General features: G+C 40.1%; 1 protein-coding gene across 1 annotated transcript; it reads right to left on the bottom strand.

Annotated features, from left to right (window-relative positions):
• Positions 1-1821: 1821 nt before the first annotated feature.
• On the bottom strand, positions 1822-19688 carry polr2ea (RNA polymerase II, I and III subunit E, a). The gene is made up of 7 exons (XM_056446243.1): positions 19576-19688; positions 16122-16296; positions 10864-10979; positions 6722-6802; positions 4861-4919; positions 4195-4273; positions 1822-2000 (listed from the first exon to the last, which is right to left on the bottom strand). The coding sequence occupies exons 1-7, from the start codon at positions 19630-19632 to the stop codon at positions 1935-1937; spliced, it is 633 nt and encodes a 210-aa protein (XP_056302218.1). The 5' UTR covers positions 19633-19688; the 3' UTR covers positions 1822-1934.
• Between the last annotated feature and the right edge of the window lie 2 nt (positions 19689-19690).

The following is a 19690-nucleotide window of genomic DNA, read 5'->3' as shown; positions in this document are numbered from 1 at the left end:
TCTATCTATCTGTCTGTCTCTGTCTGTCTATCTATCTATCGCATTATATCAATTCAATTATATACAGTATAAAGGAAAACAAATATTTTATATATACATATATATATATATATATATATATATATATATATATATATATATATACACTACAGGATACTGTTGGATACTTGATTCTGATTGGCTGATGATCATTCTAAGGCAGGGGTATCAAAAATCAGTTCCTGGGGAGCCGCAGCACTGCACTAAAGCTGCGGTCACACTGCTCTTTTCTCCCCATAGACTTCCATTCATACGCACCTGAATGGGTCAGACCGGAAACGCAATATCATGCGACAAGTTTCGCAGCTCGCTGCAATGGAAAATTCAAGCTTGGTGATTTCTGACCTGTGAAATCGCATCACATGACTGCGTGAGACCAATCAAAAATCAAAACATGACCTCTCTGTACAGAAATTTAAAACATGGAGCAATCGCTCACATTTTTAAATGTCTAATCATCTTGTTTAATCCCGCCCGTTTTCGCAGCGATGTACAACAGAATTCCGCACGCACAAACTCTAATGTGACCACAGCATTACCTGGAGGTTTCAGACAAGACTGAGGAACTTTTGAGCTGCAGCCCTCCAGGAACTGAGTTTGACACCTGTGTTTTAAGGTGTTTGGTAATTGCCAAATAAATGCACAGCTAAAGTAGTTCCGGCAAGAGGTTGAGCACATTACAGCTCCATATCACTACACTGAATGAGGAGTTCTCACAGTGAAAAATCACATCAAAACACAACAGAAGGCTTCAGAGGAGATGTGTGAGACACTAGTGCTACACACAGGAGCAGTCTGAGGACAAAAAACCTGACAAATAAAGTCTGAAACACAACATCTAAACAGTGACTGCAGCTGTGGGAACTGTGGTATAAGCAGAATAATGCACTTCGGTCCATTAAATTATTGGAAAATGATGCACACTTGAGGAGTGAAGCTGCGGTCACACTTGACTTTTCTTCCCATAGACTTCCATTCATACGCACGCGAATGCGTCAGACCGGAAACGCAGGGTCATGCGTCAAGTTTCGCATGTTGCTGCGGTGCAAAGTTCAAGCTAGGTGAACTCTAACCTGACTGCGTGAGACCAATCGAGGATCAAAACAGGACCTCTCTGGACAGAAATTTAAAGCATGGAGAAATCGCTCGCTTTATTAATGTCTAATCATCTTGTTTAATCCCGCCCCTTTTCACAGCGCCGCACGACAGAATTTAAAGCCCAGTGTGACCATAGCTTAACGGCTTCGACATCACCACCTCAGGTGTGCATTATTTTTTGTATTAATTAATTAAACCAGAGTGAGTTATGCCGCAGTCACACTAGAGTTTGAGCTTGCGAAATTCTGTCGTTGCAAAAAGGGGCGGGATTAATTAAATTATTATTTTTTTTATGTAAGCGATTGGTCCATATTTTAAATTTCTGTCCAGAGAGGTCATGTTTTGATCCTCGGTTGTTCTCACGCAATCATGTGATGCGATTTCGCAGGTCAGAGTTCACCAAGCTTGAACTTTCCAACACAGCGAAATGCGAAACTTGCCGCACAGCCTTACACATTCATGTGCGTATGGAAGTCTATGGGGAGAAAAGTCCAGTGTAACCGTAGCTTTATTCTGCTTATATTGTGTTTAATACCACCAATGTGCTGTTAGATAATTATAACCCTGATCCCATTCACAAAACAAAACTGTTTATTTTCCCCTTTTCTCAAAAGCAAACATAGTACAGGATTACAATAGAAAGGATATCGAATCTAAATTTAAATACATAACTGTTGCGGTCAATCACAAACATCTCAATCATCCATTATAGAACACAAAATGCAGACGGCACAAATAATAAATAATAATAACTCCAATAATAAAACGAGATAGTAAAAATAAGACACTGCTGGACTTCACTGTACGAGTCTGTATGTGATGTAGCGTCCTGCCGTTTCACTGGGCCGGATGATCTTCACCACCTGTGTGTGAACACCACAAACACAATCACAACACAACATCGACATTTTAAAAACATCCATTTCCCTGTATTGTACATGATAAACGTGGAGTTTTCATCAAATTCGCTGGCATACGTGTTGATTTTGATATTGCTTCTATCCTGACAAGAGAATGTCCTGGCTGGTTGTGGTGGTTGTTTTACACTTACTGTTAATCAGGAGCGTAGCGGACATTTTAAAAGTGGGGGGGGGCGGCTGTATGAGATCATACGTTCATATAATTATTAATCACCTGTTTCTAAATGGTCTGTCTCTAAAAGTGAGGGGGACGCATCCCCCCGTCCCCCCGGTTGCTACGCCCCTGCTGTTAATACTTTAATTGTCCTAGATTTACTAAACTCCCATATGTTTACATGGACATCAGTAATCAAATTATTTGCTTTAATTTAATTAAGACAATAATAAGATTAAGGCGTTTACATGAGCTGCTTTTTGAGTGTTCCTTTCATGATCCCGTTTTACATCTTATAACACATAATTCGATTAATATCAATGCATCACGGTGATATCCACGTATCTTCCAGAGTTTTATGTGATTTCAGGTGTTTCATTTTTAATTTGTCGACTTCAACTGCAGTTTTTCGCTTTCATTCAGGAACATTTCATGCATGCCCCCCTGACAAACGAGATATTGGATAACTATGAACTGCTGGAGGAAGAAAAAAAAAAACTCAGCGTTTGGTGATGCAGGTATCTGTGGTCTTCACTGACTCAGTAGGTGCAGATAATAGTGTCAGACAGCCGTGTGTGTATAGACTATCCTGTCGCAAAACACGGCGAAAAGTCCTACATGACGGTAATAGTTTAAGGTGTTTACATGTCTGTGCTGCACTTCAATAATGCGACTAAAATCGGCATACTCCACATGTCTTAATCCATTTCTATTTAGTTTGATTATGACCTTAATCAAATTAAATTGATCAAAAATCGCTGTTTACATGGTAGACTCTTAGAGTATTGTCTTAATCATATTAAAATCGAATTATTGGTGTCCGTGTAAACGTACTCACTGTTATTTTACCATTTTATTTCACGTTTTTTTTTTTCGCGTTATTCTGAAATACAGTTTGTTGTGTTAGCAGGTGTGTGTGTGTCTCTCTCTCTCTCTTTACATCTGCAGGCCCCGCCCCAATTACGCAGACGTCGTGCCCTGGGATCTGCTTAAGTGACCCAGGGCATCCTTTAAAAAGGGAAAATAGGCGTGGGGCGAGAAAGCGAGTTTGGTTGGCGTGTTGTTTTGCGTTTGGTGTGCTATAAAAACTATTGTGTTGCTAAGTGTTATTTTTTATTGTGTTTCCCGTGTTGGTGTGTAAACTTTAGGTATTTGTTGTGTATCCATCCGTGTTTCCCCCTCTTGTTATTTTTGTTTTGTGTGTTTATATTGTAAATATTCAAGCTACACGGTAAGTAGGGGATGCCACACTTTTCTTTTATGTAAATGTTTTCTCCTGTTTTTATACATAGTCAGGGAGATAGGGGTAGATTTTGTATTTTTAGGGACCGAGCACTGGAACGATTTCTTATTATTGTTCTTTTCCGGAATGAATCACGATTTTGAGGGTCTAAACATGCCTGAAAACTCACGACATTACGTTTGTTATAGGTTTCGGAAGTGGGTGTGGAAAAATGACTCGACAGCACCACCTGTGCACAGTAGATGGACTGGCCCCCGAGCTGTGTTTCACACACACGCACAAAAATTGCAGGACACATAAAACATGCCAATACCTACAAAACAATGTACTGTATATGGGCTGAGTTTAAACAAACAAATTAAGTTGAACATTACTACATTTGATTTGTTTGTTTAAAATAATTGCAACCATTTTTCAAAAATAATTTTTTTTTCAGTGTATTTATGTTTGTGAGCTAAACTGTATTTCCGTGTATTATCCGCTTATCAATGTCCGTCTATCAGTGTTTGCACTCGGTGGATACTGGTGAACTGATGACCTTCACAGCCAATCACAGTCATTTCTGTTGAGCACCTGAACACAATGGCCAATCAGTGCTGTTTAAGAACAAGCTCAAATGTTAGCGGAAAATGGATGTTTTTCAGATTTCAGTACGATGGTAGCGATGTTGATGCATCTGCTGAAATCCTCAATACAAGCATTACAACACTGCCATGCATTAACAGCAATGATTTACAGACCTGTCCTCGTTTCAGGCCGAAGTATCGTGCCACTGGATCGCCACACTGAATTCTGGGTAACTGGGTCTCCTTCAGCTTACTGATTACGGTCAAGAAAACGTAAATAACAGGTGAAAATACCACTCAGGCTAAAATGCTGATCTTACTAGCGATGTTTATTCTGTCATATCATCATATCGATTGAATTCATTCATTTTCCTTCAGCTTAGCCCCTTATTTATCAGGGGTCGCGACAGCGAAATGAACCACCAACTTATTCAGCATATGTTTTATGCAGCGGATGCCCTTCCAGCCGCAACCCAGTACTGGGAAACACCCATACACACTCACATTCACACACACACACGATGGCCAGTTTAGTTCTTCAATTCCCCTATAGCACATGTTTTTGGACTGTGAGGGAAACCGGAGCACCCGGAGGAAACCCACGCCAACACAGGGAAAACATGCAAACTCCACAGAGATATGTCAACTGGTCAAGCCGGGACTCGAACCAGCGACCTTCTTGCTGTGAGGCCACAGTGCTAACCACTCAGCCACCGTGCTGCCCCTCACAAGACTTTAAAAGCTGAAAAACTGAATAAGAATTTCATTTGGCATTACGCTAACACTACAGCGTTTCGACATGTTAAATATATCAATAGACTTTATAGCTGCCCTGGATACTATCTGGCCAACAGCTCGGTCACTTCCTCTTTTGTCATAACAATGTGTTCAGGAACCAACTGCAAGACAAATACAGATCAGATGAATTCATGTATTTAAAGAGAAGCATTTAGAAAAGAAATACAGAGCTACAATTTAGTACCTTTTTAACCGATGCCAAACAAAATGGCATACACTACCTGACAAAAGTCTTGTTGTGGATCCCAGTTGTATGAGAAGCAAATAATAAGTTGACTTCTAGTTGATCATTTGGAAAAGTGGCTGAAGAAGGTGGATTTCTCTGCTGAATCATCTGTTGAGCTGCATCCTGATCATCACAAATACTGCAGAAGACCTACTGGAACCACATGGAGCCAAGATTCACACAGAAATAAGTCAAAATCATGGTTTGGGGTTACATTCAGTATAGGGGTGTGCTAGAGATCTGCAGAGTGGATGATCAACATCAACAGCCTGAGGTATCAAGACTGCCCATTACATTACAAACCACAGGAGAGGGCAAATTCTTCAGCAGGATAGCGCTCCTTCTCATACTTCAGCCTCCACATCAAAGCTCCTGAAAGCAGAGAAGGTCAAGGTGCTCCAGGATTGGCCAGCCCAGTCACCAGACATGAACATTATTGAGCATGTCTGGGGTAAGATGAAGGAGGAGGCATTGAAGATGAATCCAAAGACTCTTGATGAACTCTGGGAGTCCTGCAAGAAGGCTTTCTTTGCCATTCCAGATGACTTTATTAATCAGTGATTTGAGTCATTGCAGAGATGTATGGATGCAGTCCTCCAAGCTCATGATGGAGTCAGACACAATATTCATTCTGTTTCCACTGCAGCATGACCACATATTCTATACTGGACATTATTGAAGGTTCAGTGAGCAGACTTTAGTCTAAGCAGAGTCAGACCTTACTGTCCTAATGAAATCATTCAACATCAAGACCTGATCATATTTTATTGTGGTCAAATAAGCGTCATCTAGAGGCCTTTACCTTTCATATAGCAAATGATCAACTAGAAGTCAAGTTATTATTTACTGTTCCTAAAACTTGGATGGGCGACAAGACTTTTTGTCAGGTAGTGTAGTTCAAAATCCAATATATGTAAATATAATATAACTAATATTTGTATTTAAAATATTTATAATTGTAATATTTATTACTAGCTATAAAGACAGAAAAGACAATAAAAAGGAAACAATAAGTAAAAACAATAAAAAACAGTAATCAAGAAGTATAAACAGCGAGAGAAAATAGAAAGGGCTTTAAAACAGAAATACAGGAGGAAAGTCTAATGTGAATTGGAAGAATTTGGATTATTTTGCTAATAAAAACACAGCACAGAGGTTTCCAGCGGTCCGCATGTAATCTGTGTTGTGCAGGGGTGTTCAAACTCCTGGAGGTCTGGTGTCCTGCAGAGTTTAGCTCCCACTTGCTTCAACACACCTGCCAGTTTCTAGTATATCTAGTAAAGCTGCGGTCACATTAGAGTTTGTGCGTGCGAAATTCTGTGGTGCTGCGCTGCTAAAAAGGGATCAAACAAGATGATTAGACATTAAAAAAAGCGAGCGATTGGTCCATATTTTACATTTCTGTACAGAGAGGTCATGTTTTGATCCTCGTTGGTCTCACACAGTCAAGTGATGCGATTTCACCAAGCTTGAACTTTCCAACACAGCGATCGGCGAAACTTGACGCACGAGCTTGCATTTTCAATCTGGCGTGCATATGAATGGAAGTCTATGGGAGGAAAGCCCAGTGTGACCGCAGCTTAAGAGCTTGATTATCTGGTTCAGGTGTGTTTGATTATGGTTGGGCTAAACTCTCCAGGGCCGGGTTCGGACACCCCTTGGTGTAGTGTGTCTGACCTCATGTTCGGTGATGTTTATGAGCAGCTCCTGTTGTATAAACTGCTCCAGGATGTATTTCGGTGCCATGTCCACTAGAGACTGCAGAACCAAGCCAGATGGGTTAACGAACACAACACTGCACTGTCGAACATATCTGGTAATGAACAGTTTATTTTGTGATTCACAAGTGTTTATTTCCAATTGTGAGTTGCATTATGGGATGTAGATCTCTGCTCTGTCCACTTTTAAGGATGTAAATTCAACTCTACAGTTTAATAAAGTGACTTATATTGATGTTTTAGTAGTTTAATATAATGTGTAAGAAATAATATCTAGAGAAATAACAACAGCAAATGTGCTGCAGTTTATTACACAGCTTTTGTAGACGATATAGCACTGCACACTATTATGCTGTGTTCACACCAGATGCAGCATGCTCGAATAAATCGTGCGATTCACACCCAAATATATGCGTAAATATCAAGTTTACTTGCTTCGTTTGCACATTAAATTTGCTCCATTCGTGACTGAAATGCTGCTCGGCGCCGTGTCTGAGTCCACTAGATTCTTTCAGAGGTGCACCCAGCTCCGAGCTCATAAACTCCTCCAGAAACTGTGCCTGGATGATGGAGGCTTTCAGCAGTGCTTCAGACTGAGCCGAACCCAGTTTGATGAGCTGTTGTCGGCTGTCGGCAGGAGGATTTCCCTTCAGGACACCAACTGCAGGCGCTACATCATAGTCACACCCCTACAAGAGCAAGCTGCTGATTGGTTAACGTGGCACGAATGTGCGCTAAAGTTCAGATTTTTCAAACTGGAGCGAATTGCACGTCAAACACACAAAATTACGTTTTATAAATTCGTTTCGAGAGGAGCACGTGATATGATTTATCGCGGCTGGCATCACATCAATAGTCATTGCTAGACCAATCAGATGAGTTCTAGCCTACAATAAATAAGCCCACCCACCCCATATCCTCCTTTACCAGGGGGAGCTCTCAAGACCTACTTGATCTCGAACCCCCTGTCATGCTACATGAGCAAGTATCTCTGAGCTCAGGGTTCTCTCCTGGGACAGCATGCCAAATCTGCAAATTTATATCAAGCAATAGCCAAGCATGAACTCTTGAAATGCTCAACCCTTCGCTAAGCCACACCCAAAAACCGCCACCCACCAATCGTGGCTTAGCAACTGTAGCTACGCGCAGGCGCTCTGTCAAGCTTTCGAGCGAGGAAAACAAGCCAAATCATATGGATTGTGCAAATCTGATACCCGGTGTCCTTAAAGTTTGAACAGGGTGGTGGAGTTTTATTCCCTTTCCAAAACCTAAAACCCAATAGGAGAAATGCCAGCGTGGATTAAGCTCTGTGAGGGGCGCTATAGAGGTGGAGTTAAGTTGGTTCTGTTTCGATATTCCTGACACATTCAGTGATAGACGACAATAACTCCCACACCTCTTACTCTAAACAGATCTAAACTGTGTTACCTACAAAAATACAAAGCAGGTTCTGTGTCCCGGCTGTCTTCCCCCCCCCACCCCCCCCCCACCCTCCCCCCTCGATATTATGAGCACCGCTCCGTTTAAGCCCTCGCTATAGTAGTCATACTAATAGCAATCATATTTCCATCTGTTTCAAGCTACGAATGTTTAGATTACAAATCAACAGAACAAAACAGAGATGTGATCACAATCTGAGCACTTGCGATCAATATACTTCACCCGCAGCTGCTTTTCAGTCATTTATATCCCTCATGACCATGTCAGAGATACAAATCACTGAAGTTTTCCTCAGTCTTTTGGAGATTTAGTCATTGGTGACGGCGTTATATCGGGTTAGTGTCTGCTTTTATATTTAATGTCGGATTAATATTTGCAGGTAGGGAAAATCTATTTGTTCACTTCTGCGGTTTATACTTTGATTTGCATTTCAATTTATTTACCCACTTAACTGCAAATCAGAATAGAAACGGTATAAAGAGCACACAAACATGCTGACGGCTATAGTTACTGTACATTGTTATGGGTCAATGATGCTAATATTCGGCACAAATCCATCAGTTTCTACTTTCTGGCTGTTCTTTCTATGAATGAATGATGTAGAAGCACTGTCCATGCTTGTTTCCTTGTCGGTTAGTAACGCTATATTTCATTGCACAATTAATCTATCAGGCTTTTTGGCTAAAAATAGAGAAATCACGGTTTAATTAGTTATTATTGGATTATTTTTAAATGTCAGCTCTCCTGCTGTGCATGAACTAAGCTGTTGAATGATCAGCATATGAGACGGCTAGGCTAACCTAGCTTCAATTTTGATTCAATTATTCTCTAATCCACAGGTGTCAATTCCAATTCCTGGAGGGCCGCAGCTCTGCACAGTTTAGTTCCAACACACTTACCTCCAGGTTTCAAACAAGCCTGAAGGACTTAATTAGTTTGATCAGGTGTGTTTAATTAGGGTTGAAAATAAACTGTGCAGAGCTGCGGCCCTCCAGGAACTGGAATTGACACCTGTGTCTAATCGGTTGCCTATTATGTGGTGAATATACCCCTGTAATGCATACTGCCGTCCTTTTTTTTTGTCTGATTTCTCTGATATCTCACCTGTTCGCCAAAAATGACTAGTTATATCCCTGGGAATGTCTGACACTGGCACATACACATTGTAAAAGACGTGCCAGGCATGAAAGCTTGACAGGCGTAGCAACAGTAACTAAGGAGGGCGGGGCTTAGCAAAGGGTCAATTGCGCAGCAGAATGTCTGTTTCGCGTCTTTGCATTGACTTAACATGTAAATCACTCGCACTTGATGCTTCATCCGCATCTGCGCACCATTAAAGCTCTCGTTAAGTGCTTTTACATGTGCATTTTTTTTTTAAGAGAGGGTGGGACAGAGTAGCTCCTCCTATTTTACAAAAGCAGCCAATAGTGTGGTTTTTATCACAGCTCTGCCAGTGAGAGTGGTTGCCCATCAAATGAAAAGCAAATGAGAAGTGTCTAGAAAGAGGACAGGGCATGTCAGACACTAGAGAGCATTTGATTGGTCAGAAGATCTGATGAAACTGAAGTAGGAGCTGATCGTTGATTCATTTAGGACACAGGTGTCAAATCCAGTTCCTGGAGGGCTGCAGCTCTGCACAGTTTAGTTCCAACCCTGCTCCAACACACTCAAGCTATGGTCACACTGGGCTTTGTGTGTGCGAAATTCTGTCGTGCCATGCGGCGAAAAGGGGCGGGATTAAACAAGATAATTAGACATTAAAAAAAGCGAGCGATTGCTCCATGCTTTAAATTTCTGTCCAGAGAGGTCGTGTTTTGATCCTCGATTGGTCTCACGCAGTCAAGTGATGCGATTTCGCAGGTCAGAGTTCACCAAGCTTGAACTTTGCACCGCAGCGACATGTGAAACTTGACACATGACCCTGCGTTTCCGGTCTGATGCATTCGCATGCTTATGAATGGAAGTCTATGGGAAGAAAAGTCAAGTGTGACCGCAGCTTTACCTGTAGGTTTCAAACAAGCCTGAAGGACTTAATTAGTTTGATCTGATGAGTTTAAATAGGGTTGAAACTAAACTGTGCAGAGCTGCGGCCCTCCAGGAACTGAGTTTGACACCTGTGATTTAGGAGGACGTGACAAACTGCAAGCTTTAGATGTTTATATCCTCTAAATGTGAATTTCGTCACTGTTTTGGAACACACTAGCTCAGGGATGGGCAAACTCGATCCAGGAGGGCCGGTGTCCCTGCATAGTTTTGCACCAACCCTAATCAAACACACCTGCTTGTAGCTTTCTAGTGATCTTGAAGACACTAATTAGGGTGTTCAGGTGTGTTTGATTAGTGTTGGAGCAAAACTCTGCAGGGACACCGGCCCTCGAGGATCGAGTTTGCCCATGCCTGCACTAGCTTATAGATATCCTTAAAACTAACATACTGATACTAACATCTAAAAAAAATACTTTTATTTGATTGGACCTTCAAAAATATTCATAAATCACTTTTTCAGGGTTAAAAGTTGTTGTAAGAAAGATCAAGCTCCCATAATGCAACTCAAAAGCTGAAATAAACCATAAAAACATGAATTACAGCTCATTTGTGGATGTTATTAACAGTGTAGTCAAACCTCGCCTGTGTTTTAGTGAGACGGTGTGGTTTTAGCACCTGTTTAGCGGACGGTGTCATGCCCGTCTGCACCACAATAACAGCTCGAGTGATGTTCTCCTCCTGCATGCGCTGGCAGTACATCTTAATGGTCTTGATGCCCACTTTAAGCTCCTCTAATGGACAAACACACACTTGATGAACCGGTTGTGAATTTATTCAAGTATGTGATGATTCAAATCAGTTTAAAACTGGAGACACTGTAAATAAAAGTCTGTTGCTGCATCCCAATGGGCTCCATGCACAGATTGTGTATTTCAGCCAACGGTAAACTTTCGGTGAAAGCTTAATGTGACTATTTTTAATTTCATACGGTTCCTCTTATAGCGTCGATGTTGTAATGTAAATACAATACATTCAGTTACAGTTGTTCTCAGTGGCTCTGGTGCATTTCTCATGACACTATTTACATTTGCACAACAGTTAATGCATTTCTCACAACAGTTAGTCCTGTGTGCACATCATAGTAGCAGTTTCTCATTCCTTCCAACAAATTGCGAATGCTTTTGGACATGCATCAGTCGCTTTCATATAACTCTCTGCTGCTTATAACATTATCATCTGCTTATGTCATGTCAGTCAAGATTAACTAAACCTGTGAGTCACTCCATATTAAACTAATAGTCCTCATTTCATTACTGGAGTCATTACATATAAAAATGTTGAACTAGTCAGAATCTGTCAAGTAAATTTTATAAAAGATTTTTAAGCTTTATTTTTTCCTGAAAATGTCTTCTGAATTGAACAGTTTGATGAAGGATTTACAGACCTGTGTATGTTGTAGGTTCAGCTCTATTATGTACTGCACTATTGTTTCCAGTTGTGCACGGCTCGACCCAAAGGAAGTGTATGTTTGTTGTAAATAGGAGTGTGTTTATTCTTTTGCACAATGCTGTGAATAAATTAGAAATGTAAAGAGCATCTGCAGTAAACATGTGAAGCATACATATTCAGTGTCTTGTACTCGGATACCTCACTAAACGCAGTGATGTCTAACTTTACTGTAGTCTTCAAATGGCTGTGCTAATAGTGTATAGTGCTGTCTTGAGCATTTTCACCTAAATCTGACTGTTTTGCATTGGAGAAAATGAACACGAGTAATGAGTAAACTGTCCTAATGAAAACATGACAGAGCCATCTGACTATCGTGTTCATAAACAATGGTGTCAGGACTTTTCATCTTGATGACACTGACACTTTCACTGACATCAATACTTGCTTTTGAGGAATGAGCTCTCCATTTTGAGCATGCGACACGCTTTTGCAGGTTATCAGCTTGGTTTTGGAGTTTGTACTAATTGTTTTGAGAAATGCAGTTCAAATGTAAATCGTGTTGTGAGAAATGCACCAAAGCCACTGATAACAACTGTAAATAGTCTTAAGCATTCATTTAGTTGCTCAAGCGTAAAACCAGATGATAAAGCGTGTAAACTCTAGCGCCGTCAGTAGCAGCAGACTAGCACAGAAACTCCATTGAAAATACTGGGGTAAAATAAATGTTCGTATTTTAAAGACATGACAGGGAAAATGGAATTAATGCAGTGCTTCGTGTACAGTCTGAGACCCACTTTATATTGAATCTCAATCAGCCAGTGAAGTTTTAAAGAAATCACATCTTAAATGCGGTGATTTTGTAATGGCGCGACAGATCACCAGAACCCTTGTGCTGGCTGACTGTAAATTAAAAGTCTGTGTACACATACCCAATTTGCATACCTGTACTGCGTTCTAAAAGCATGTTGTTTTGTTTTTTGCCAAGAAAAAGTGCATACTTGTTACGTCCTCTGTCTATTATCTCGACACATCATCCACATTTCTTTCATATTTAGTTTCCTACATTATTGGAGATTCAGGTGTGTGTTCGAGAGTCTTTCATGCAGAGAAATCTCCTCAGGTGTTTGGATAATTCTGCATTCAGAAGTTAATGTTTAAACACGTCTTATATATATATATATATATAGTGGTAGACATGCTGCGTAAACGCGAGACTCTTATCACACGATAAAAAAAATATCGCCATTAATCTATTCTTAACGTTGGGTTGGGAGCTGGGTCTATTCTACGCAAGCTATGATGACTTTCACCTTGATATCGTAGCGTGGATGTATATCTGACTGGTGCCCTTCTGAATCAAATCAGCAGGATGCCCTTCTGGATCTTTCACTAACTTTGAGACACTACTGACTGTGTTGACATGGACATCTGTAATCTAGTTATTTGCCTTAATAGACAATAATATAATGAAGGTGTTTACGTGAAGAGCTTTCATGTAGGAGTTTCCTGTAATTTTGGGTGACTTTAACTGCAGTTCGGCAGTTTCACTTTCACTCATGAACATTTCATTCATGCCCCTGTGACAAACTGGGGTATTAGACGCAATTAAGGAGTAAGGACTGGTGAAAGTGTTATGGAATTTAATAACGCACGTCAAATGGAAAGAAAAAAAATTCCGCATTTCATGATGTGTGTGTGTGTGTGTGTGTGTGTGTGTGTGTATACGGTCCTTTACTGACAGCCGCGTGTGCGGATCTTGTCGGAAAATATGACGAAAAGTCCTACATGACGGTAATAGTTTGATTGCAGTGTTTACTTCAGTAATGCCACTAATATCTGTATACTCCACATGTCTTAATTCCATTTCCGTTTAGTTCAGTGATGACTTTAGTCAGATTAAGGTCATCAGAAATCGCTGTTTGGAGCTTATGTAGGCCTAAAGTTTAGCATCCATGTTTAACTGAATAAACAGTTAGTAAACACAAGTATATCTTATTGAACATCATTTATTTTCATCACCAATTATCATAGTAGAACAGTTTCTCAAGCAGTTTGTGATGCATTTTGGAAACAGGAGATGAGCCCCTGGTCTAATGCGCCACCTGGCTTGAAAAACCCGTTCTCAAAGACTTACTTTTAGTCATTATTTGGGTAGCACACATATTCTGAATGCCTTCAGCAGAATTCTAATGAGCCATTTCTTGATTAATTCCAAGATTAATCTAGATAATTTTTTTAATCTATGCCCACCTATAATATACATCAATAACAGGGTTCTCACACTTTTGTGGACACCAAATTCAAGGACTTTGAAAATGTACACTCCCAGCATATAATGTATAGCACCATGAAGTGCTTCCAGTATTGAACATTTCACTTATGCTGCGGTCACCATACAGTTTGAGCGTGCAAAATTCTGTTGTACAGCGCTGCTAAAAAGGGGCGGGACTAAACAAGATGATTAGACCTTTTAAAAAGTGAGCGATTGGTCCATATTTTACATTTCTGTCCAGAGAGGTCATGTTTTGATCTTCGATTGGTCTTACAATCAGGTCAGAGTTCACCAAGCTTGAACTTTCCAATGCAGTGAACTACCAAATTTGTCGCACGAGCTTACGTTTGCAATCTGTTGCATATAAATATCTTCTATGGGAAGAAAAGTTCAGTGGGACCGCAGCTTTACACTTAAAGGGTCATGAAAAACCTAAACATATTTTTTGAGATGTTGACAGTCATATATGTGTCCCACGCTGCTAAAAACACTATTAGGACACAGATATTTCACAAAAAAGTGAAAACTGGTTGTTTTTGCGTTGTTTTGAGCAAATTCAGCTTAAAAATTTATTTCCAAACCGGAAGAACGAGTCAAAACGATTAGATCCTTGTGTGTATTCCAGCGTAGAGACTGGATGTCTGTGCCGGCGGGTACAACGTGACATCTTTGAGTTTTCAGCATTAATTCATGAAAAAGACTTCCAAGTCCTTCCAGTCTTTCTTTTAGTAAAGACATACTTTAGTCAAAATGATTTGGTCACTAGGTTTACAGTACGTTAATATCACTACAATATTATGGACAATATGGCTCTCCGAATCTAAACATGTAAACACCTTAATCAGATTATTACCATTGTGTATTTTGTGACAGTATAGTCTATACACACACTGTATTCTGATGCTACCTACCTACATCTAAGTTACCGAGAAATTCAGAGGGTTTTTTTGCCATTCGCTGTGCGGTTTCAAACATTCCATTAAAACTTCACTCTCCAGCAGTTCATTCTCGCATCCAATATCTGGTTTGTCACAGGGGGCATGCACGAAATGCTCCTGAATGAAAGTAAAAGTGCCAAACTGCAGTTAAAGTAGACAAATTAAGAACTTAGCAAATAATTCAATTACTGATGTCCATGTAAACATAGTCACTGTCTTTCTCCTCTGCGTCTGTGTTTGTTTTGCCTTCCCTCTTTCACCACTCGACACTCCCACCTAAACAGAGCTGGACTCGCCCACTTTCCTGACGTTTTCAAACTAGAGGTGTGAAATGGGGGGTTTCATGGCGCTTTAATATTAACATTAAAATGTCATAATAATGATGATGATGCTTTGAATGTGTCATTTTCATAATGTAGATGTTGTCCATGTAGTCTTGATTAAAGAAATTAAATACAATTCAGTGAATTAATTTCTTACTTTAATTTTGGAAAGCAGCACAGTACAATTGGTGATATAACACCATAAACTTAAATTCAAGCACTTTTTAGGACTTATGTTTATTTTTAAGTACTTTCCAGGCCTTGAAAACATATGCCTATACATAAACAACTTTACCGAAGCCTCATTACTTGACGGTTGGTCTTAGGCAGTGGTGCTCAACCCTGTTCCTGGAGATCAACCTTCCTGCAAAGTTCAGCTCCAACCCTGATCAAACACACCTGAACCAATTCATTAGGACCTGAACAGCACTTGATAATTACAGGCAGGTGTGTTTGATATGGGTTGCAACTGAAATCTGCAGGAAGGTAGATCTCCAGGAACAGGGTTGGTCACCCCTGGTCTTAGGTGCCTGCCATCTTTGTAGTTTGTTTACATTTTTTTACCCGAGTTTGTAGTTCTAATTGAATTCACGTCCAACATGCAATGTATTGTGGGTAATTTACGCAGTTAAAGTACGTCCGGTTCTACAGTTCTCATTTCTAATGGAAATCGTAGATCATAGGCCTCAAACTCAATTCCTGGAGAGCCACAGCTCTACACAGTTCTGCTCAAGCCCTAATCAAACCCAGCCAATCCAAATAATCAAGGGGTTTAAAACTATTAAGCAGGTGTGAGTTGGAGGTGATTGGAGCTAAACTATGCAGAGCTGCGGCCCTCCAGGAATTGAGTTTGAGACTATAGTAGTAGAGCATCCGGGAATCCACTCAGACATATACACACAGACAGACAGACACACACACACACACACACACAGCTGGATCAGAGCTGACCTGGGAAGAAGACGAACATCTGGTCTGTGGGATCGTCATTGTGGGCCACCAGAACGGTGAGGTCAGTGCGTCTGGGTCGTCCCTCGCTGGGTCGATCTCCAAACTGAATCTTGAACTCATCCAGGGTTTGGTCCAGCTCGTCCTGCGTCACCAGATACCCGCGGTCATGGCACAGCTACAACAACAACAACAACAACAACAACACAGGTTTGTTTATCAGTGTGTATATTTGTGCAATATAAATACAGCATGGCATTACAAAATGATCATGTATAATTTATAAAGATATATATTTACATACAGCTGAAGCTAAATTATTCACCCTCCTGTACATTTTCAAGTATTTTCCTAATGATGTTGAACAGATTCAGGAAATTTTCACAGTATTTCCTATCATATTTTTTCTTCTGGAGAAAGTCTTATTTCTTTTAATTCGGCTTTTAAATTTTTTAAACCCTTTTAAGGTCAATATTATTAGCCCCTTAAGCCAGTGTTTCCCAACCCTGTTCCTGGAGGCACACCAACAGTACATATTTTGGATGTCTCCCTTTTCTGACCCATTAACTTCAGGTGTTGGAGTCTCTTCTGATGTTATGATAAGTTGATTCAGGTGTGTTTGATTAGGGAGAGGTTGAAAATGTATACTGTTGGTGTGCCTTCAGGAACAGGGTTGGGAAACACTGCCTCAAGCAATATTAGCTTTGAATTGTCTACAGAACAAACCACTGTTATACAATGACTTGCCTAATTACCCTAACTATACCCTAATTACCCTAGTTAAGCCTTTTAAGTGTCACTCTAATCAAAACACTAGTATCTTGATAAATATCTAGTCAAATATTATGTACTGTCATCATGGCAAAGATAAAATAAATCAGTTATTAGAGATGAGTTATTAAAACTATTATGTTTAGAAATGCGTTGAGAAAATCTCTGTGAAACAGCTCTTGGGAATAAATTTAACTTTTACAGAAGGGCAAATAACTTTTGTCTTCAACTCTGTGTGATTTGCAGATCATTTCAATCGCACTTAAACCATTTTCGTTACTTAAAATCATTTTAAATACGTTTATAGTATTTTAGTTACTTAATGAGATCAGAATCAAGTTTATTGCCAAGTAGGAACGGTTATTGCACAAAGAATTTGTTTTGGCTACAGAAGCTTCCAGTGTACATAAAGTGACAAGTGACAACACAAAATAAATAAATAATAAAAAAAAAATAATAATAAATAAATAAAAATATGATAAACATTAAACAGAGATGCTGCTTGTCAAAAAATCTGGATGTTGAGTTGTGTGTACAGATTTGTTATGAATATACAGGTTATAAGGTGCCGTGTACAAATGCAAATGGAGAAAGTATTGCATTGTATATTGATATTGAAATATCAAAGATGAAAGATATTGAAATCTCTATTTAATCTTACATTTATTTCAGCTAACTTTACGTGCTAAACAGCATCTTTAAAATTAATGTAGTATTAATTGGTTCGTTTAATTGTTATCATTCTTGTGTGCCTATTCTTATTTAACACTTTGTTTTTTCATGAATTGGAGTTTGAAATCAGGGCGACGCGGCAAGAAGGTAGCTGGTTTGGCTCCAGGCTGGGCCAGTTGGTATTTCTGTGTGCAGTTTGCATGTTCTCCTCATGTTGGCGTGGGTTTCCTCTGGGTGCTTGAATAAACTAAATTGTCCGTAGTGTAGGAGTGTTTGTGTGAATGAGTGTGTATGGGTGTTTCCCAGTACTGGGTTGTGGCTGGAAGGGCATCCGCTGTGTAAAACATATGCTGGAATAGTTGGCGGTTCATTCCACTGTGGCGACCCCTGATGAATAAGTGGACTAAGCTGAAGGAAAATTAATAAACGAGTTTGAAATCAGTAAGCTGCTACTTTGTAACTTAACCATTTAAAAATGATCAAATGTGCCTTCAGTTATTTAATAATTTATACAAATATTACTAAAACGTTGAAAAGAAACATGAAAACAATGTAAACACTAATAAAAGACACTATTTGTAACACCAGAATTACCATAAAACAGCAAAAAGAAATATATACACTCACCGGCCACTTTATTAGGTACACCTGACTAGTACCGGGTTGGACCCCCTTTTGCATTCAGGCCTGCCTTAATCCTTCATGGCGTAGATTCAACAAGGTACTGGAAATATTCCTCAGAGATTTTGCTCCATATTGACATGATAGCATCACACAGTTGCTGCAGATTTGTCGGCTGCACATCCATGATGCCAATCTCCCGTTCCACCACATGCCAAAGGTGCTCTATTGGATTGAGCTCTGGTGACTGTGGAGGCCATTTGAGTACAGTGAACTCATTGTCATGTTCAAGAAACCAGTCTGAGATGATTGGGGCTTTATGACATGGTGCGTTATCCTGCTGGAAGTAGCCATCACAAGATGGAGACACTGTGGTCATAAGGTGATGGACATGGTCAGCAACAATACTCAGTTAGGCTGTGGTGTTGACACGATGCTCAATTGGTACTAATCGCCCCAAAGTGTGCCAAGAGAATATCCCCCACACCATTACACCACCACCACCAGCCTGAACTGTTGATACAAGGCAGGATGGATCCATGCTTTCATGTTGTTGATGCCAAGTTTTGACCCGACCATCTGAATGTCTCAGCAGAAATGGAGACTCATCAGACCAGGCAACGTTTCTCCAATCTTCTATTGTCCAGTTTTGGTGAGCCTGTGTGAATTGTAGCCTCAGTTTCCTGTTCTTAGCTGACAGGAGTGGCACCCGGTGTGATCTTCTGCTGCTGTAGCCCATCCACCTCAAGGTTGGTCGTGTTGCATGTTCAGAGATGCTCTTCTGCAGACCTCGGTTGTAACAAGTGCTTATTTGAGTTACTGTTACCTTTCTATCAGCTGGAACCAGTCTGGCCATTCTCCTCTGGCATCAACAAGGCATTTGCGCCCACAGAACTGCCGCTCACTGGATATTTACTCTTTTTCAGACCATTCTCTGTAAACCCTAGAGATGGTTGTGCGTGAAAATCCCAGTAGATCAGCAGTTTCTGAAATACTCAGACCAGCCAGTCTGGCACCAGCAACCATGCCACGTTCAAAGTCACTTAAATCCCCATTCTTCCTCATTCTGATGCTCAGTTTGAGCTGCAGCAGATCGTCTTGACCATGTCTACATGCCTAAATGCATTGAGTTGCTGCCATGTGATTGGCTGATTAGAAATTTGTGTTAAGGAACAGTTGGACCTAATAAAGTGGCCGCTGAGTGTATATTCTCTTAATACATACAGTCAGTGTATATTTTTGTTTACATGTGTCAGTTCTCTTATAATAGTAATTGAAAATACAAGTTGTACACTTTAAATGACTGATGTCTTACCATTTAATCGAATAACCTTCACTGTTGGTCTGTAATGTGACAGAAATAAAACAAAGACAGCTCAGTTGACATTCACACCTGCATTATGGTCTTCCGGATTTTCCATAATCGATAAGTCTCCTCGTCATCATCCATCAGCGAGATTTATTAATCATAAAAGCCAAAATATTATAATATTTAAACTACGCGCACT

The sequence above is a fragment of the Danio aesculapii genome, chromosome 2, assembly GCF_903798145.1.
Source record: "Danio aesculapii chromosome 2, fDanAes4.1, whole genome shotgun sequence".
Taxonomy (NCBI): Eukaryota; Metazoa; Chordata; class Actinopteri; order Cypriniformes; family Danionidae; genus Danio; species Danio aesculapii.
Note: the sequence above shows the minus strand (reverse complement) of the source record. Positions and strands in the feature narration are given on the sequence as shown.

What these genes read in the sequence shown, in the direction of transcription:
- polr2ea (XM_056446243.1), bottom strand. Translation starts at nt 19,632, where the DNA reads ATGGATGATGACGAGGAGACTTATCGATTATGGAAAATCCGGAAGACC. An exon ending in TCCGGAAGACCATAATGCAG is followed by an intron (nt 16,297 to 19,575) that starts GTGTGAATGTCA and finishes TTGTTGTTGTAG; the next exon opens with CTGTGCCATGACCGCGGGTA. An exon ending in ACCGAGCTGTTGGCCAGATA is followed by an intron (nt 4,274 to 4,860) that starts GTATCCAGGGCA and finishes GACCGTAATCAG; the next exon opens with TAAGCTGAAGGAGACCCAGT.